Source organism: Carassius auratus, chromosome 17 (genome assembly GCF_003368295.1).
Source record: "Carassius auratus strain Wakin chromosome 17, ASM336829v1, whole genome shotgun sequence".
Taxonomy (NCBI): domain Eukaryota; kingdom Metazoa; phylum Chordata; class Actinopteri; order Cypriniformes; family Cyprinidae; genus Carassius; species Carassius auratus.
Window position 1 is genome coordinate 9,024,516 of NC_039259.1, and position 21,599 is coordinate 9,046,114.

At 37.0% G+C, this 21,599-nt stretch overlaps 2 protein-coding genes across 2 annotated transcripts in view; one reads left to right on the forward strand and one right to left on the reverse strand.

Annotated features, from left to right (window-relative positions):
• Positions 1 to 7,792: 7,792 nt before the first annotated feature.
• On the reverse strand, positions 7,793 to 14,546 carry cyp26c1 (cytochrome P450, family 26, subfamily C, polypeptide 1). Its single transcript, XM_026285625.1, has 7 exons — positions 14,396 to 14,546; positions 13,347 to 13,712; positions 11,897 to 12,121; positions 11,413 to 11,688; positions 11,096 to 11,251; positions 9,935 to 10,360; positions 7,793 to 9,132 (listed from the first exon to the last, which is right to left on the reverse strand). Exons 2-7 carry the CDS (start codon positions 13,548 to 13,550, stop codon positions 8,755 to 8,757), a joined length of 1,665 nt encoding a protein of 554 aa, XP_026141410.1. The 5' UTR covers positions 13,551 to 13,712; positions 14,396 to 14,546; the 3' UTR covers positions 7,793 to 8,754.
• Positions 13,728 to 21,599, forward strand: part of LOC113117166 (regulator of G-protein signaling 7-like) — an 83,598-nt gene continuing 75,726 nt past the window's right edge. Inside the window, exon 1 of the mRNA XM_026285628.1 lies at positions 13,728 to 14,033. The gene's annotated coding sequence lies outside the window, so the exon portion shown is untranslated. The remainder of the gene's footprint in view (positions 14,034 to 21,599) is intronic.

Genomic DNA, 21,599 nt, shown 5'->3' on the forward strand with positions numbered 1-21,599 from the left:
AAGCATTAACTATAATAACTGTTTTCATTCTGTAAGTCTTCCTCCAAGGCCTGGCGGGCGTTATATCACCCTGCACAAGGAGATAAACAGCAGGTACAGAAGGTGTGGTCTCTTGGGTGCATCATACATACCCTGTACAACATTAAATTATCTTAATTTTTACATGATTATTATTTTAAATTCTGGATCAACATATTCTAAGGCTCAGTTCTGGTTAAAAAAGTGCGATCTAATCCTGCTTACATGAAAAAGGCCTGCTCGCAGGTTTTACGGACCTGTTGCTAAATACAGCAACTCCAAGATCACCTTCGAAGAACCAAATGATCCAAGATCATGTCAAATCATCAACAATCAAATCCAGCTGAGTTAGCGACGTACGAAGAACGGACCCCTGCTTTCAGCTCATCACCACATTCAGAAAGCACAACAACTGTCACAGACCTGTAGCTACAGAAAATTAGTTCAGGTTCAATATCATGTCAGTATAATTGAGCGCGTTTAAATGCACGCACGTGGTCATGTAAACACGGTAACCCGTTTTCTTTTATCGGAGTAAGGTCACAAACGGTGTAAGCCAGGGGTCAGCAACATTTTTCTGCATGATGTGCCATTTTTCTGGGTAACCCATCCACTGTGCCAACACCCCCAACCATTCCACCCCCTCCCCATTATACAGAATGCATTAACGCTTGAACTATTTGATTTTCATGCAAATAGTTTAAATTGTTTTTTAAACTTGAAAAAAAAAATGAATAAAAGATATACACAGTGACCATACTGAACATCACTGTGTGTGTGTGTGACAAAGCCAATGCATTAAAACCGTTCAGTTTAATCACCGCTCTATATTAATGCGCTGCTTGATTGATGCGCGCGCACACACAACTGGCACATATCGCCAGTTCAAAAAGTAACATCCGAAGCTCATAAACCTTTTAGCGCTGCCACACGTCTTTTATTAACTGATACTAAACCGCTACATTGTATTTCTCCGCTTCGTTGTTTGTAGAGAGAGACACGCAGACAATGAAACATTCTCTCTCAAAATGGCCACATTAAAAATTATAATAATTTGTATCACTGGTCATAGCTGTCGGTCATTTAACATTTCTATCGTAAACGTATTGTGTAAAATTGACTAATATTAAATGATTTGCGGCTTTATCTAAACTGACGCTTCGCGCTCTGCTTCAGTGAACAGTAAACCCCTTTACTTTGATTCTACTTTTTGACTTTGACGGTCGCCATCAGAACGCTGCGGTGGCGCGCGTATCCGTAAACTGAAGCAAGTTAATGCTCACACTTTAATAGTATTTATACCTCCTAACAAGTTATTACCTCAAAATGTATGTCAGTATGAAGTTTTCCGCTTGCATGGCAGCTAAGATCCCTCTGCGTGCCACTGTTGGTACGCGTGCTGTATATTTTGCCGACTCCTGGTGTAAGCAAAAATCCAGACAAGGCAAACGTTTTCCAGTAAATAATGAAGGAAATATACGACAAAAGCAAACTAGATCATGATATAAGTGTTCTCATCTCGTGCAGTAGAAGAGGTTCTGTCAAAACTGCATCTATAACTGCATGAGAGGATCATGGGACCTATAAGTTTAAAGCAGACACGTTGAGAGCTTTATTCAACATCACTCATAGTGCGAACTACGGGGGGAGCTATGGGGAGCTCGGCTCCCCTTAATAAGACATGGGCTCCCCTGAAAAAGAGAAATGTGAAATTTTGGGGATCCCAAAAAATATTGACAATATGAATATTTTGAAGTGCAATTTCAGTTGTGCAATGTGATCATGATGGATTATTAATTGTAAAATAGCAAAAATATTATTCAATCATCCATGACGGCGATTAAAACCTAATTTACTTCAATAAAGATTACTATACATGCTATACTTGTAATGAGCATCAATGTGTGGGGGCGCTGCGCTGCAAATTCCCCGTTAGTACGTCATATCAGGCCCGTCGTCAAGGGGGGGCATTGGGGGGCAGTGCCCCCCCAAATGACTTTTTGTGCCCCCCTAAACGTAACGCACAGAACAATTAACCAAACTTGCATTAATGTGCATTCACATCGCCGGCATCGAGAGCGTCAAAGTGGCCGGAAGTCATTCATTTTCAATGTAAACCAGCGTCGAGCAGCTGCGAGGAGCGGCGCGACTTGGCCTTTGAGAGCGTCGAGCAGTTTAAATCAAGGCAACTTTATGGTAATGAGCTATGACGCGGTTGGGCAGCAACCAATCGGAACGTAGAAGTCAACCGCTTGAGAGGATTCCAGAGGACGCAGCTCCGATCACATTAGTTCCCAAGCAAAATAGAGGACAGGTTGATTATTGCTGTTTCGCGTTTGCAGTAATCTATGATGTGTCCCTGTTTGCGTACAGGGACATAAAAAAATAATTAAAAGTGATACGTGGACCAAGGTGTCTGAGATCGTTCATTTTAAGTAAAGGATCTTAATATTTCGTCCACAACAACATTTATTGAGATCAACTTATAACGTCAACCTCCTTGTGGTTAGTCTGCATAAGATCAACAAGTCTGTTTGCTTTGTAGCTACTTTAAATACAAAATAAGCATTCGGTCTACCTCAGAGCATCTGAGCGCTCACGAATCTTCCTGCAGCGTCGTGAACAGAACAGCCGGATGTGAACGCGCAGTTACACGTTTCATATAGAATGTTATTGATTTAGATCATTGCACTAATAACGTTGTTTCAGCAGAACTTGGCTCACATGAACAGTAATCACTACAACGGTAACACTAGAAATGCATAACACATTACCTTCAGAAATTATTCAGACGATTCATTATTCAACGCATTATTACACAGAACATAATTTTAAATATAATTATATTCATAAATGACTGTTAAAACATCCCAAAACAGCACCCAAACCTTGCAAAGACCTACCTCATTAATTATTCAAATACAACAGCCAATGTCTCCAGCAGCAGACCTTTCAATATGTTATTTTTGTGTTAGTAGTTTTATTAATTCAAATTACAATATGCAGTTTGTGTGTAAGTATATGTATATGTATATATAAATCATGCAATTAATTTAGTTAAGCATACAGTATTGTATTGTTTATACGCAATTCCTTTGCGCAGCTGAGCTGCGCGTTGCATGCGATCTCAGAATACATTTTTGGCGGTTTTGGTAATGTTAAGAGACAATAAACAGAGACGTTGAGATCAAACGGTGAAGTAAAACAAGACTATTGAGGTCTATTTTAGTTATAGCCTAATATGGGTTTATGTTATGGTCTGTCTCAGATCATTAAAAAAAAGTGTGCCCCCCTATGAAAATTAAATGCCCCCCCATTTGGTTTGTTCTGGCGACGGCCCTGCGTCATATATTCGTAGAAAAAAAAAGTTGGAGGCCATTTATCACGCGCAAAGTCCTTAATTCATTCTGCAGTTATAGCATCATAGCAATGATAGCAATGGTAAAAAGAAAACAAGGCAGTTTAATTAATTTTGGTTTTATTAAGAAATTGTGATGACATTTATAGCACGACTGATTCACTTGCTGCAAACACTTATTAGACCTCCCGCCGTGCGCCCACTGTGACAACCAAGAAGCTGAAGAAAAGTTATCTCTGGCTGTAGATGGTAATAGCTTGTCAGAGGCCGGTGTAGCAGTCGATTCTGTTCCCCTCGAAATGTCTGTTTCCCCTCGGGTTGCCAGGTCCGTGTAATAAACCCAACCATATAGTTAATCAAACATTTTCCCAAAGTACTAGCCTAAATTCCGCGGATTTGGCAACACTCCCGCATGCAAACACACCGAACACACCTGGATGTAAGGAAAGCAAAAAGCGACACATTTCTTGCTACACTACAAGTAAATTGATTCTAACACTCTATTTACTTATTCATCTTGCAGTTGTTCCGTTATTTTTGTCTTTTGTTTTTACATTTCAAGTTGAAAAACCTCTCGTCTTAAATTTATTTTCAAGTTTAGGATTTAGGACGGTATTTTTAACTATTTGACTTGCCGTACATCCAGTCATGCTTCTTGCGCACGCTAGTTCTGATTGTACGTATAGTAACTCGGCAACTACGCAAGAATTGTAGTATGTTTGCGTAAAGGGGAACAGAATCGACTGCTACACCGGTCACTATCCTAACCCCTCTTGCTCCGAGTCCTCTCTCCCGTTAAACTGGAACAGCCGGCAGTGGAGAGACTGTAAGAACCGATATACATGGCTGTTTGTTAAAGATGGAAGCTTGAGGTGCATCTCTTGTAGGGATGCAAAAAACCTTCTTCTGTCTGAAAAGTTAAATGGCACGCACTTGTTTGAGGAGTGGATTAATGGGGAAATAAGCAGCGCTGCTCAGAACAAGTTGCGAAAAAATATATATAAACACAGGCTTTTTGTGAGTGGCTGTTTGTTTGCTGTCTGACCTATCAATTTGTGTCGATAAAGTATATACATATACAGTAATGCATATACAGTTGTAGCTGTTATGTATCTTTGTAAGTCATTGTAAGTCCTTTTTTGAGCCACTCGTGTCGATAAAATATAATAATAGTGCATACACTTGTAGCTGTCCTTATTTGAGGCACACGCAATCAGCACCCCCCCCCCCAAAAAAAAAAAGTGGGCTCCCCCAGAGGACACGGTAGCCTATAGCTCGAACACCGAACATCACAACTGGCAAACACGCAAATTATTATATTTTGACGTCACTAAAGGGGACTAACTTATTACTAAAGTCATGTAAACGCAGCTTACTTGCGTTTTCAGGTTACTGGTGTGCATCTAAACGTGGAAACCTGGTTATTTTAATAAGCTTATATTTATGAGTTATCAGTTTACTTGTGTGCATGTACGTGCTCATTTGTCTTTGTTCGTATAGGGGTGTGGGAAGAGTGTGTTCGAGAGGTGAGCCATCAACACAGGTATGAAGCCTGAGGAGGAAGCCAGATTTCTGGAAAATCATATATGACCTGAGACTGAACTCGCATGATCATTGCTGCAGGCCTACTGTACCGGTTCTGTCTGTAGAAATAAGCAAAAGAACCTGTGAAAATAATGTCTTAAGAATAAACGATGAAAGTAACAGAGATAAACAAAATAAATTAACATGTTATTTTATATCTCAGCATTTATTTTATTTTTAATAATCAAATATTGCCTTTTGTTATTATGCTATCTTACATATTTACATGTATTTCAAGGCATAACAACAGTAACTATATAAATAATGTAAATATAATTAAGAGTATTGAAAAGTTACAACAACATAAAAAAATCTTAGGATGTACTTCAAATATTAAATTAAAATATTTAAGATTAGAGATTTCCAACACTAATCCTGGATGGCCGCTTTCCTGCCTGATTGATCTCTAACCTTAATTAACACCTGAACCTGGTAATCAAGGCCTCCAAGGTCACTAGAACTTTCCACACAGGTGTGCTAGAAACGGTTGGAGCTAAACTACACAAGAACGCTTTGGGAGATTGGGAATCCCTGTCGTTTAGATCATCCATAATGTGCATTTTGCTTTCACGCAGCATTTTTTCCAGAAACTGAGTGATGATTCATGTGTCAAATGCTTGAATGGAAATGAAGGAATTAATTCAGAATATTATTTAGTAAAACATGCAGACACAAACACATATAATGCAATGTAAATGCCTGAAGTTAGCCAAGCTCTGAATGACATTTGAAAAGCTTCTTTATTATTATGTGACAGTATCACTACTAACCATCAGGTCTGATGACAGATTTGTGAATTGAGATGCCACTGTACTGTACTTGTAATCCCATTCGATTTTAGCTCTAAAAAGTGCATTTAACCATGAAAATCCACAGAGTTTTCCCTAAATTTTTGTAGACACTCAGTCGAGCTGAACCTATGCATTCATAAGCATTTTTGCTGCATCAAAAGCTTATGCAGATGTTCTAACTGTGGGTGTAGCAATATTAGTGCTTCTTTATTAAAGCATGTCAATCACTCTGTTACTGAACCCTGAAAACCCACCCAACTTCTGTATCTGTATCTGATGAATGACTTTAGAAATGCAGCACTGCCGTTTGCTGTGATTCACCCAAAGGCTGTGGGAAGAATTTCTGTATAACTCAAATTCAGTCAACTCGGGTCAACTGCAAGCCCCATCACAGTTAGCTGGATATGTTCCCTCATAGTTTCCCCGTGAATGAATATTACCTTTAAGAAAAGTACAGTAGGCAATAATGTGCACCTGAGCTGAGGATGATTATGTTCCAGAGAACAACAGGAAATAAAGTGATCTATAGCCTGTCACATCTGAAGTTGCAGTAAGCTGTAGGAGTCATGTGGAGGTGATATCCTCATTCTTACGAAGGCTGAATTGTCACCAGATACCGTTTGACTGTAATGGGATGCTTCGAGAGTGAGTGATCTATCTATCTGTCTGTAAATCGATCTATCTAATAATATATACACTGGATGATGAAAGGTGTGCAGCTGAGAAATGTCTATATAAATATGTGTGTACTCACCTTTGCCCTTGTTTTCTGAACTCTTGAGTACAGAGGGGTGGTGTGAGTACGTGTAGCTGAAGTGTGTGTGTGTTTGGGTCAGGAAGCATTTGTGCTGTGGGGTAATTACAGTGTAGACACCAGCTGCTGCTTCTGCATTCCAAAACACACCGATGCTGCCAACAGAAGTCATGACACATCACACACAGCTTCCACCACCATGACTGATCCCCGACAAACACTTCACATCTTACCTGTAGCTGCCGACGTTCATGCTTCAATGAGTTTATTTAGCTCAAAGATTATCTAGAATGTTGATTTTGACATCTAAACTCTTCACCAGCCCACATTTAGAGTAGGTTAGTTAGGATGGCTGATAGTAACCTTAGTAATGTGTTTGAGTCATTGGCACTTACAAATCATGCTGTTTATCCCGCTGGCTGTCAGATGATTGAAAGTGTGGCATTATGTATACACGCATACACAAAAAAAATAATCCGGTTCAGAAGTTCAGCTGAACTATGATCCTGCCTCAAGGGCATGATGGAACAATAAAGAGAGAAATGGGATGATCGTGCATGGATTTCAATGGAAAGTTGATTGTTAGATCAAACAAGCTGAAAGGGAAAGATAAGAGAGGCTGCATGTCTTCTGCAGGTGGATTCAGGCACAGCTCTGCTTTATTGAAACACCACGGTCTTGTCCTTCATGTTCTCTTAATGCTTGTTGAGACAAAGGGAAACATTTACTCAGTAGAAACTGAAGTAACGTAGCAAAATTAGTTTTATAAACCCCAGTGTATCAAATATAGAAGCCTAATATTCTGAACAAGGCTGCATTTATGTGATCAAAAATGCAATAAAACAGTTAAATGTTATTATAATACAACAACTATTTTCTAATGTTATTTAAAAATTTAATTTATTCCAGTGATGGCAAAGCTGAATTTTCAGAAGTCATTACTCCAATTGTCTGTGTCACATGATCATTCAGAACTCATACTGATTAAGAAACATTTATTTGCATTATTTCAGTGCCGAAAACAGTTGTGCTGCCAAGAGTTTTTGTGCTACTTTTTTTCAGGATTCGTTGATGAATATAAAGTTTAAAAATGTTTATTTATAACATAATGTCTTTACTTTCACATTGGATCAGTTTAATGCATCATTGCTGAAAATAAGTATTCTTTTATATATATATATATATATATATTTTACAACCTCAAACTTTTGAATGAGAGTGTAAATTACCTTGTTAAATTTTTACATATATGTAACATACTGACCCCAAACATAATGCTCAACAAAGTGCAAATAAACGCATCAAATCTCTTTATTGAACAGAAACAACTTAAACACTATAACAGCTCCAAATACACATTTCAAAATAGATACCATAAAAGATATAAAATGAACATGAGCACTATTCAAAAAGACAAACACGTGAGCACATTAACTACAAGAAGTATTACACAAGTATTGAACATATACAACATGTATACACATATACTCCTAATTTGGAGAAAAAGTGCTGCTTGTTTTCTCCTTCCCTGTATTTAAACTGATCCCCCAGTTCACAGCGCAAGGGTCATTTTTCACAGCTTACATTCATGATAAACACAAATAACTATGCATTAGTCATCTATTTACATGGTTTAAAGCAATATGTAACTTCTGTAAGTACTAGAGCCGCAAGGACCGCATGTATAGATAACTAGTCATTTTAGTAGTACAGTGGCCTAGAAATTAGAAAGTGGCATAATATAAGTTTTTATTTAGTGAGCTATCCTATTCACTTGAGAAAAAAATATAAATAGAGCTTATTTGTGTTCCTACTTCATGTCATAAAACAAAAACAGGTTTTGTTTATATATCACATACACGGCTGAGATGAAAGAATAAATGAATTTAAATGCATTTCTATTTTTATAGTTTTTTTTTTTAAGTTTTCTTTTTCTTTTCTTTTTTTTTTTGTGATTTCCTAATGCACATCACAATGGCTTGGCTAATCAAACCTAACAGACTTTTACACAGGTTTAAGTAACTTTTACATGCATTCTAGTGGATATGTACCTTTTCCACAAGTTCACTAAAAACAAGAGTTCAAGACCACATTATTTAATGAATGGGTCAGGTTCATCATTTCATCCATTTCCAGATGGTTTGCTTAACATAAACATTATAATGTTAACTGTATATGTTTCCCAAAAGCAGTTTGACATCTATGCATTGGCAACCTATGTGGTACAGTGTCTAAATGAAGCTTTTTGTCTAAATATGTGTGGATTCCCTCCGATTTCTCTCAACCCCGTGGGTTCTGTAGTTAAAAAACACATGCAATCCATTGACCGGATGCACAATTGGCACCGTCTGCATCCTTGGATATGTTTCTGTTGCCAAAGTGCACTCTACTGTGGCGAGCAACTCCACCGCAAGAGTTTTGAGCACAATCAAAGCGAGCTCCCGGCCGACGCACCTCCTCACACCACCTCCAAATGGAACATAACTGAAGCGTTCGGTTTTGCTCTCGTTTCGATCTGCGCAGAACCGGTCTGGGTCGAAGAGCTCTGGGTTCTGATATGCTTCTGCTGTCTCGTGCGTGTCACGGATGCTGTACATGACGCTCCAGCCCTTCGGGATCTGATAACCCTGCAAATGCACAACATACGAATGATTATGTTAGACAGCTTTTTGTGTAAAATTGTACATTTTTGAACCAATGTTTTTCATCAGCAAAATCTGTATTAGTATTATTATTGACATTATATAATGTTCATGATTTTATTATTAAAATATATATATATATTTTAAGTCTTATTAATGTTCCTAAAATAAATATAACTGACAAAAATGTTTCATTTTTTTCAACACCATTTTCAACGTCTGATAATAAAAAACGGACATTTTTTTACCACTTTAATTATTATTAATTAATCATATTAATTATGATTTTATTTTTCCACACTATATTGTGATTTAATACTTTTATGATTAAAAATTATAATTTAATACATTTTTATGATGCAATAATTTAAATGTATATTTCTAAAATAAAATGTAAAATAATTTTTTATAACATTTAAAGGTTCAATTCACCAAAAAAGTATTATTCTATATGAATATTAACACTATATTTATACATTTATTTGACATATTTCATAATGTAATAACTTTAATGTTGCACAAAAATATTTTACTGTTATTTGTAGTTATTTTTTTTACCAACAACATCTGATTTAATATAATTATTGTTATTATTATTCGCGCAGTATCGTGGTTTTATTATGTACAGTGTCACAAATGTTATAATATAGTAATTTCCATTTCTAATATAAAATGTTACCGAAAAAATTTACTAGCTTTTGCAGACAATGTATGAATGCACTATCCATAAAACTGTGTTTTCATAAATTATTTTGCACAAAACAACAAAAGATAAAACAACACTTACATTTAATTCAAATGTTTGCAGGGCTGTCCTGTATCCACCAGACACTGGTGGGAGGAACCGAAGCACCTCTTTGACCACACAGTCCAGGTAAGAAAGTTGACTCAGTTTCTCCAAACTCAGGTAAGGAACATGGATGCGAGAGCGATGCTTCTCTTCCTTGTCTCCTGCTTCAAAACACAGTGTTTTATTCGTCGCTGATCTTCCCTCACTGGTACTCTTCTCAGCAGCATCACTTTCCTCACTGACGACGTTCCCATGGCAATGAGAGCAGCAGTATCCGTGCACATCGCCGATCAGCCCCTCGCTCTCCAGCTCTGCTCTAGCACGCTCACTCACATCTGGATGACGCAGCAGCTGCAGGATGAGGGATGTTGATGCGCTGGCCGTAGTGGAGTGAGCAGCAAAGATTAACTCTACTGCAGTTTCCTGAAATGCATTTGCATTTAATTATTTTGCAAACATGAATCTAAATGAAACTGAAAGGCAACATTTTTTAATGCAAAACAACTGAGATTAGCAATTTTTTTGATTTGCTCCTATACACACTCGCTATTATTCGGAATTATATATATATATATATATATATATATATATATATATATATATATATATATATTTTATCAAAGCTGAAAACAGATTTTTTGTGAAAAGCATTAAACATTTTTCAGAATTCTCTTATGAATAGAAAGTTCAGAAGAACAGCATTTATTGTAATATACATGTATTTGAAATACAAAATGCTATTTTGTATCTAAATACTTTTGGAAAAAGTCAAATTTATTTTGTATTTAAATACATTTAATCTTAGTATTTTTGTATTCTTGTTGATACAGGAAATCAGCAGTCTAATAAAGAGGTTGATTGTCAAAAAATATTTTATGAATTTTGAAACTACAAAAATACTAAGATTAAATGTATTCAAAAACAAAATAGTATTTTGTATTTCAAATACATGTATTCAAAATACTGCCCATCACTGCCTTTCAGTGAACAGTTCTTAAAAGAGCCAAGTTTTTTATTTTATTAGTGTGAAGAATATTTGAATAATCTAAAGAACCTTTTTCCACTGTAAAGAACCTTTTGCGGAATAAAAAAAGTCTCATTAGAAACTCTATTTTTAAGAGTACACAATAAATTTGGATTCAGCCCTCTATGGTTTACCTTTAGCTCCTGCATTGTAAGCTCATAGTCATCTTCCTTCGCACTGCTCAGCATATAGTCAAAAGCATCACAATAATCGCTGGTTTGCTGCTTTTTCAGTTTCTCCTCTATGATCTTCTCCATGGCAGAGTGCAGAATCTCACGGGCCCTGATTCCCTACAACAAAACAAATAGACTATATTCATGAATAAAAGTTCTCCAAAGTAGATGAAATTTAGACAATCATCTATTCTAGTAACTTAGTTTGCTTGCTCAAGCTGTGAACCAGTGTGACTTTTGGCTTGTGGATGAAAGATCAGAATTGGACTCTTTCTCACCTTGCGCAGGCCGCTTATGGGGGTGTCAATAGGAAGAGAAAAGAGGTTGTTCATGAGCTGCTCAAAGGTTTTGGAGAGAGAAGTGATTTGCTGCTCCTCCAGACGCAGACCGAGCAGGATTCGCACTGCAATGCGGAAAGTGAGTGACTTGGCTGCGGTGTAAACATCCACAGACCCGGTCTCGGAGCACCACTTAGCAATTTCAGTCTTGATGACATCTTGAAGGCGTGTCAGATAGGCCTCCAGCGCCCCACGACTAAACACTTTTGCAAGGATCTAGAAAACAACATTTTATTGATCATAAGCTGAGCTAATCATTGCAATATAAATGGCTGAAAATAAAAGTTTTTTATTATTATTATAATTGTTTTTTTTTGTGAGCTTTCATCTTTACAGGGATATTTAGGAGAAATAAAACAATTAATGGATTAATTCTTTCAATTTAAAAAGTCTTCCAGGGTGCATGTCTTTCAGATACACTTACTTTTCTCTTCCTCTTGTGCAGGTCACCAACTGAGTTTACCAGAGTGTTGGGCCCCAGGATGATGCGTGTGCTCTGGGGCCACTGCGTGCACACCAGCGTGTGTTCACCCAGCAGAATCTTACGGATGTTTTCTGCACCGGTCACTCGGATAAGGGGTTTGCCCAAAAGATGAGTTTTAAAAACATTTCCGTGTTTCTCGCGTCTGGAGATGTGAAAGCTGGATCCCTGTTACAACACAAGAGTTTCATGTCAAACCTTTTAGATGCAATACCCCGAGTCCCCACTACTTCCCCAAGACTTTTCCAGTCGTTTGTGACAATAAGGATTTTTTCATTTTTTTATTTCCATACTAAAAATATTTCCATACAAATTTCCCATACTATTTTCTAAACTTTCCAGGCCTAAAAGATTTATTTACATTATTGATCGATTGATTAATTGCATCTTCTGGGATGGATTAATCAGTTCTGCCACTCTGCATGAAATCAAGGTGAAAGCGTCTGTTTTTACCACAGTGAAGAATTACACCCTTGTCAAGTTCACACATGCAGGGAATAATTCACCTTGTGGAGTTTGCTCATCAGGCCAGCAGAGGAACTGGCTCACATGCATGCATCATATTCCTTTGACAAAGCATTAAATATTGCACTAAATGTAATGCAAAAAATATTAGCTAAATATCATAAAATGTAAATAGATCACTCTAATCTACATAAATAACAACATAAAATAACCAATTTAGGCCCTAAATAAAATCTAAATAGCCAAAATGTGGTGATTTGCGATGGAATTCGATTTAGTTAGCAAATGTCGTTTAATTCTTGCATAATTTTAACCGGAGGTTCCATGCATTGTTTTTAATAGCTACGTTTCAAAAGTTAAATTGCACTAGCCTAAATGTTCATCCTCGTAAAGAAACCGACTTTGCGTACGGAGGTAACCATAGCAACACGTGTTTGATAGCTGTAAGGTGCATCGATAAAACAAAAGTAGCCTAAAACCACTATAGATCTGCACAACATAGGCTATATCAGAAAAGGTTAGTATTCTGTTTAAAACGCATTGTTGATAGTTAAATGCGCTGGGGGCGCCAAAACATTTTTCGTAAAACGAACGAATAAATAAAATTACTAGGCTATTTTTTATTATTTATTTATTTTTATGTATTTAATTTTTTTGCAACGATGACCCCGCCGAAAAAAATTGAGAACTAATTTTAACAGAATAAAAAAAATGACTAAATCATAATTAGATTAGAATCGTGTTTTCGTTTTTATAATATAAAATTACAATATGATGCATAGGCTATGCTTATATATATTAGAACTCAAAATGTTACTTTTATGATCGAGGGAACATACTATGAAATCCATGATCGATAAATCATAAATAAGCGCAAAAAGAATTGAGAGAAAATGAGTGGAATTCTATTTATATGCTCCAGTCTTACCTGGAAAAGCCAGTGAAAGGTTTCTCCTACCAGCGGCCAGCCCATAGAGCCCTGCGGGAGTGGGAGTTTACACGTCCGATCCCGGGTGATGCTCCACCTGAACTCCCACAGCAGCCGCGAAACCGCGAGCAACAGCAGAGCTGGTAAGACAGCACCGGCAGCCGCCAGAAACACGGACACGAGGCAGATATCGTGCCCGAACATCTCCAGCGTTGAACAAAGCCACAAAAAAAAAAAAGAAAAGAAAGAAAGCAAAGAATCCACGTGTGACTGTGCGTGTTGTTCCAGTGATGATTTCTTCTTGATGGAGCGCCTCCAAAAGTTGTGTAACACGCAAGAAGATCCCTTTACGCGCTCATTGGATATCTAGGAATGGAATAAGAATAGGACATTACACGGGTCTTTATGAAGAGAGGAGATCTATCGTGCTGTCATCCTCTCCAGCTTCCCAGAGAAGGACAAGAAGCTGTTAACTATTCCAAACAGTTTTACAGGTTGCATGCGCTGGCATGTCGTTCATCCGAGTTTATCCACCTTTTCTTGGGGTGCAACCCCTTGAACAGCCCTGCTCTCACCCACTCCAACTGTAAATCAGACTCCAACTGAACTTCAGATTATGAGAATTTGGGAAATGAGCATCCATTTTTGCTTAAAACAGAAGATCCCTCTGCTTATAAACACCTCCGAGTAAGTAAAACTCATAAATCCCTAATAACATCATAATATAGAGTATTTAACATCAAACTAGCCTATATTAATTTTTCAGTTCCGTTCTGTTGATCCAATTTTTATTCTTATCTGAAGAACATAGTGAAACATTAAGAGATTTAAATCTCCGAGGTATGATACAAAATGACTCTTTATATGATGGTTCTTATAGCCTACCTTAAAATCAGTTCAAATACTTTTTTTAAGGGTGTAACACAAATCTGTCTCCCAGATAAATTGCTAAAACATGCAATCTGTAATCTAAAATAACATCATCTTAATAACAGAGCTAATGATGAATTTACAAGTGAATCAGAGACAGACAATGAATGTGTACTCACCTCAGGAAGAGTGTAAAGTCATAGTGAAGATATCCAGTGGAACTTCGAGAATCTCTTAGAACTATGTGTCTTCTGTGCATCTCGTGCGCTCGAGCTTTATAGGTATTGGCACATGTTGTGATCCACCTTAACCAGTGACGTGTGAGCAGTTTTCTCTAATAGTTGAAGAGGTCGTGGATAGATCACAGGGGATGGGAAACGTTTGAGATCGTAGGTTCCACAAAGAGAGAGAGAGAGAGAGAGAGAGAGAGAGAGAGATTGTAGGGGTTTTACTTGGTTTACTTATTTCCTCAATGGAATTCCATTCGATCCACTTGTCATCATTTTCATGCATGTATTTTTAGGCAGTCGTTCAGTAGTGTCTACATCTAAAATGTTTCATGTAAAAAAAAATATTCTATTAATTATGTCAGATATAATTATTTTCAGACCATCACAAATAACACGATTACATGTGTTTACAGAAGAGTTCCATGCTACAAAACGCGAGAAAAAAAAGCGTCTGTGGATTACTTCCAGAGGGCCAACTTTTAAAAATAATTGGCAAATCAGTAAGTTTCTTATCGCAGTCGGTTAACTTTCGTCTATGCGCAACATTTTTTATTTGATTTTGTTGCTCCGAGAACATTTAACTCATTTTTTAACTTATTTTTTAACATTTAACTAATGTTTTTGGAGTATGTTTGTGATGTTTAAATCTATAAAAATGTGTAGGCTAATTTGTATTATGTACTGTCCAATACAGACAACGATCATTGCTATAATCGTTCAAGCATTTCTCTTTTTGAATGTATAGGCCTATTTATGGCAGTGTGACTTTTAATCTCATTTTTAAATGTAAATCGCATTCTTAATTAGTCAGACTGCGCTAAATACACAGTCTAAAGGTTTACACTTTTTAGAAACTATAATCACCATGATGCGGCTCAATTTTTACTGAGATTCTTTCAAATTCTGTATATTATTAAGCTATTAGAATTTTAAAATTATGCCAGAATTCATTATCGCATGCTCTGGTATCTCTGGCTCCAATCGTCAAAGCTTGCCGATTTGTTTATTGTCTATTGTTTATTGTTATTTGTTTATATATATATATATATATATATATATATATATATATATATATGTGTGTGTGTGTGTGTGTGTGTGTGTGTGTGTGTGTGTGTGTGTGTGTGTGTGTGCGCGAGCAAATAGATAGCCTAATATATATATAAACTTATACACACACACACACACACACACACACACACACACACACACACACACACACACACACACACACACACACACACACAAAGAGTGCTTCCAAGTTGATAGTTTGCATTTGTTTTTCTTGAATGATTTCAGGTCAGAGTGAGAAAGGGCAGGAGATATAGAGGCACAGAAGACAACCATCCCTGTCTGGGTTGGTTGAACAAATCCCGTTATTAATTTTAACAACAGAGACTCAGAATACCAGCTAAAGCTCAAAGTCAGGTTAAAAACAGGCAGGGACTTGCCACATAGTCACACACTCATGGCCAGGTCTCCTCTCACATATATCTGCCATGTACATTAACATTAACATTCAGAGGCACTAAACACTCAAGGATCAGTGATTCATGAGAAATTAGTTTCATTTTAATGCATAGATTTACACCAGAGATTGAAAAATCTGTAGTTTTTACTATTTTCATAATATCCAGATATATTTCTATTCATGTTCAGATAAGCACATGAAAGTCGATGATAATTCACCATTCTTATTCCACATGTGCCAAATACAAGATTAATCATTTGCAAAGGCCAAAGGAACCCTGTGCCATTTTATATACATTTTATAGCAATTGTTGTTCTTCTCAGTTCTAATAAATACTTTAATCTTATTTTTTTTATGTTAAAGGTGTCATAAGTTGATGGATATTTTTCCATACATATCAATCTTACACAAATATATATATATAAAAATCTGACCACTTACCCATCAAGATGCCAAAGGATGACATCACCAAAACCACATCACAACTCCAGATAAATTAGAATGGAATTGTACCTGTGTGTGAATTTATCATAATTCACATGAAACCTGAAACTCTTGATGTTGACTAAGGCAATAATATAGTTTTGTTGATATTTCCTCTAGCTAAAACACACACACAAAGAGTGTTGGCCTAAATGACAATGCTGATCTTTGATATCATAATTGTCTTTGATCAACTTCGTGTAATGACACACATTTTAGAGGATCATTTTGCAGTGGCTGTTTAGGTGATGTGCTGAAAATGTCCCTTTTTTTGTTCAGGCTTGCTCTTAATGACAGATATAACCTACTGTCTGCTTTCCACGCACACACACACACACACACACACACACACACACCTTTCTAAAATCTGTGTCTATTGTGCATATAGATAAAATCTCAAATTCTGACTATACTTTTAAAAGCGACAATTTATATTTCTTTTCACCTGGCAGATGGTAAAACACACTTACCATAAGACACATATACCATAGGAATATCAAAGTATCAGAGAATCACACAGAATTGGGGGCTCTCTTTGCTAGCAAACAACCACCTAGCAACTACTCAAAATACCCTAGCAACCACATAGTAATGAATGAAAACTCAGAGTATGTCACAATAAAGAAGAAATTAAGATCTTTTGCGACTTCCATTTCATTGCAACTTCAAACCTGCAACTATTTCAGATTTTAGAAGTGAATACATGCTAATTTAATGTGTACACAAATAATTTCACTTTAGTTAAACCTTCAGTTTAGCTAGTTTCTAGTGATACTTTTCAGAAATTTTGATGGTGTTCAAGATAAACTCCAGTGAAATACAACTTCACTGATGTGGAATATTAGGAGCAAACCATATAGTGTTTCTGTGGAATCTAGAAGCGCACACACAAATTCTTACCAACACAGATACACGCAGAAGGAGACACACACAACTGCGTTTTAAGTGGTCACCTTATCCCTCGCTCTCTAATGCTGCTCAATCATCAGCTCCTGACCGCAGCTTCTGGACTCAGTGGAGGGGTCAGGGGGAGAGAAAGTGTCTCGGCCGATGATCAGAGGTACAGCCTCATCTGTCAACGGTACAAAAAACCCTTCCTGTTGGACACAGAGACACCCCTCAGTGTGAACAGGCTCCATCAGATGCTATAATAAAGGTGTATAATAACCAAACAGAATGCAGTGAGAGAATTATTAGGACTACAAAGCACTATTAATGAAAGATAACGAACACTGAAAAAGAAAGAAAGAGAGATGGGAAAACAACATTTCTTCACTTGCAGATATCTTTCAACACGGTAGTCCCCAATCACCCTTGTGTCTCTCTCACACACACAGAGACACAGATGCATACTCGTCTCCTGGATGTCCTGCTTTGATTCTTAAGGGTTTTTCCCTCCTCTCAGACGTTGTCTGTCATCACTGTGTGTGTTTGAGAGAAAGAGAGGGCAGTATACCAAGAGGACTTGGTTGGATATACTGCTGGGTCCAAAGTCTTAATAAAGTCTACAGTTCTATGCAAATTTGTCAGTTTTCCTTATAAGCATAATAATTTAAATGAGAGCTGAAAAAAAAAAAACATGAATTTGAAACATCTTAGAATTTAGTCCCTCATTTGCTTTAATGAAAGAAGCACTCAAACTCACAAGTTTGGGTAAAGGCTGATGATCGTGTTCTCCAGTTTGATTTTAGATGATCCAAAATTCATCTAACTGTCTGTACAGAGTCACATGATCAGTGGCACAAATATACATATTTTATTAGTGCAGGATCTGAAACATTATTATTCATTAAATGTCATAATGTTTCTTTGGTTTAAAAAACTTTTTCAGGTTTCAGTTAGATTTTGAACCCCATACTTTTGAATCTCACTGTATTGTGAATTGAGGTGAGTTGAGGGAATTGAATTGAGGGAAGCGCATTGAGCCCCTGGGGCCACGATAGAGGGTTTTAGATGTGTACCAACTTCTGACCACCCGACTGACTTCCTTATCTGTCAGAGGGGTGTGACGCTGAGCGGGTATCAGGTTCTGTTCTGGGTGTCGCTCCGTGACCTCACACGCTGACCCCTGAGGCCTACACTTCCTCCTGCCGTAATAGTGACACGGCAATAACAATACCGCGATTCATGTTTTTGCGAGAATGCTGAATAGTCGAAAGTTTGTTTATTCAAAATCAAGATAGTAAACTAAACCTAGATGAGCAGGTCTTTTATCACCCTGAAATGGTTCCCTTTGTGAAAATAACCAGCTGACTGTACATCATTTTGCTTATTAGGCTGATTATCAAACAAGATAAATGGACATGACTTATGGCAGAAAATAATGTATTACATTTTTTTTTTTTTTTTTTTTTTTACAAGAACAGTACAATAGAAAACTAGCATAGTTAAATAGGATACTGGTTGCCTGGGATATCAGTTTAAATAAATAAAATAAAAAATTATAAAAACAGTAAAATGTATATATTTAATATTACTACAATGACTAATAACTGTTTTCTATTTAAATATATTTTATAATTTAATGTATTCCTGTGAAGGCAAAGCTAAATTGTCAGTGTCTCATGATAAATCATCCTTACATGCTGATTTGGTGCTCAAGAAACATTTGAAAACAATTGTGCTGCTTAGTATTAGTACTAGTATTAGTATTAGTATTTGTGGAATTAACACATATGCATCCATTATAATGGAATTTCTAGAGATTTTAACACGAGGAAGACACTTCTCTTTTCCCGTGATCATAATGACATGGTCGCTGTGCTCCAGGATAGGATCTCCCTCTCTTCTCACACTCTACAATGGCAATTTGAAGAGGCACCCTGTTTACATTCTTAGCCACCAACAATCTATATGTGTGTGTGTGTGTGTGTGAGCGAGAGGGAAAGATCCATTAGCCATGTGGAGCTCACCTCAGGCAGTGATTAAGAGGTCAAATGCACCTCAGTACAAAAAGGATAGACAGACAGAGGGATAGAAGAGAGGAAAGAGGAGGACAAAGACTTTAAAAGGCCCTCAAATGGTTTTTTAAAGCTTGCTTTCAAAAGGTGTTTCAGTAAAAAAAAAAAAAAAACTGAATCCATTAAAGCTATCTGTTGTCCGTCTACTCACCTGCTCTAGATGTGTCTTCAGGCCTAAGGGGTCAGAAAGGTTTTAGGCTGTGCGTATATGTTAGATTGGTGGTTCTCAACTGCTTTTTCTTCAGAACTGGATTCGGTGTGGTGTATTCATGGTTATTGGGGATGAAGGTATCTGATACGACCTGTAGCATTTGTTAAGCTTTTGCCTAGTTGAATGAATTAGCGCAATAGTCTAATAATCTAAAACAATCTAAATCTAATCTAGGTCTAAGTCTAAATCGAAATGCATAAACCCATTCCTTCATAAGCCTTCAATTCTAAGCTTACCTGCATCCTAATATTTAAAAAAATATATATTTTCTTTTCAGAAAAGACCTATGACCTATGTATGTGTGTCAGAAAGAAGGGACTTGATTTATACTCCCAAGCAGATCAAATATCATAGCTTGACTTAAAAATGCGAAACACACATTTATATACACACACACACTTATCATATATAAGAGGAAATACATTGTCGGAATGTCTAATGTTCCAGCTGTCTGAACATTCACCCTTAGCTACAGTAGGAGGTACCCAAGAATATATCACACAGACATATCTGCACAGACACACACTGTCTGGAATGTGTTTCTGACGGGTGTGAATTTGATGTCTGTCCAACCCACCTACACTCCAGCCTACTTTACCTATGCACCTCACTTTCTGTCCTTCTGTCTTTCTTTGTACAGATAGATTTACTGAAAGTTCAATCCAAACATGCAGCATGCTTGCTCAAAGCTGGTACTGAAATAATTAAATGGTAAAAGCGCAGAAGTTTCAAGTTTGAAAGTTATTCCATTATTGTTTCGTTTTTTTCACATTAAGGATGTAAAAATAATAGACAACAACATAGAAAATGAGTTTAGATTATATATGGATTTATGTACAAGTATACACATTATATATTCAGTAATTAAACCATATCTGTAATCTATGTAGATCACTTTTCTAGAGAAACTCATGGAAAGTTACTGTCTTGAAAGCAGGTAGAGTTTAAGAAGACATTAGAAAGGCAGGTTATTTTGACCCAGACATTTTTATGTTCTTCCTCCGACCAGAGGAAGTTGTCTGGATGGCCAAAACGCCAATCACTCAACATCCCGCCTCCCCGCTGACAGGAGTTTCCTGTAGTGAATGACAGGCCTGGACTGCAATAAAGGACTCAGTTCAGTTAAACCCTCCAAATCATTTTAAAGTCTCTACTTGAAATGTAGAATATATTAAGAAGTGTAAAGTCCTCTGGTATTTCTCCAACAAGGTAATTGTTTAATTGCATGTCCGAAAAAAGGGCTTCAACACAACCAGTTATTGTTTTGACAGAAAATCTCTATTTAATTGAACACGCCCGAGATATCCTTTTTAAACATGACATCAGACAATATAACAGATTTACCTTATTAACAACCAACAGGCAAGTTAGCAAAACTTGCTAATGTTTACAGAATGACAGAATGACTTTTAATTCATGGAAAAAATTTGGCCATTTTAAAGTGCCCTTATTGGCCAGAGAGAAAACTCAGTACTGGATTTGTAAAAGTCAGGAAGAAACCCATAGAAAGGTACACACACACATACACCCACACACACACACACAAAACCCCCACCGTGGTTACCTTTAAGCCCTCTCCATGACCATCAATATGAAAGAGAAAAGGAAGGAAGTTTTTAAAGGAAAAGCAATGGGAGGGGGGACCGCAGCTCATTTTAAACCTCAGTCCTGGGCTGGCCTGACTTAATGAATATGTCGTTGTACTCTAATGGATTGAGTTAAAGGGGTCTGTGTGGCTTTACCCCCCTTTCTCTGTCACCTCTCCAACTGATCCCATTCATTCTAGCCTAGTGTAATCTAATCACAGCTAACTGGATTTATCTGCTGTCCTTTCACATTCAAACTCACATTACACACATGTGGCCCCCTGTTACAGAGACAGATGAATGAGCTTCTCCGGAATGAGAGTCAATCGAAGGCAGATCAGCATCTTGGATCTGAGGATGTAGAGCCGGTCCACATGGAGCTAATCCATCAGCCACCTTCGGATGCTCTCTGTAAAATCCTTAAGTATGCTTTGACCGATCCATT

Coding starts and splice junctions, on each gene's coding strand:
- cyp26c1 (XM_026285625.1), bottom strand. CDS start 13,550: ATGTTCGGGCACGATATCTGCCTCGTGTCCGTGTTTCTGGCGGCTGCC. Junction 11,252..11,412: donor CCATAAGCGGCCTGCGCAAG/GTGAGAAAGAGT, acceptor GTTTTGTTGTAG/GGAATCAGGGCCCGTGAGAT. Junction 9,133..9,934: donor TGCAAACATTTGAATTAAAT/GTAAGTGTTGTT, acceptor GTGCATTTGCAG/GGTTATCAGATCCCGAAGGG.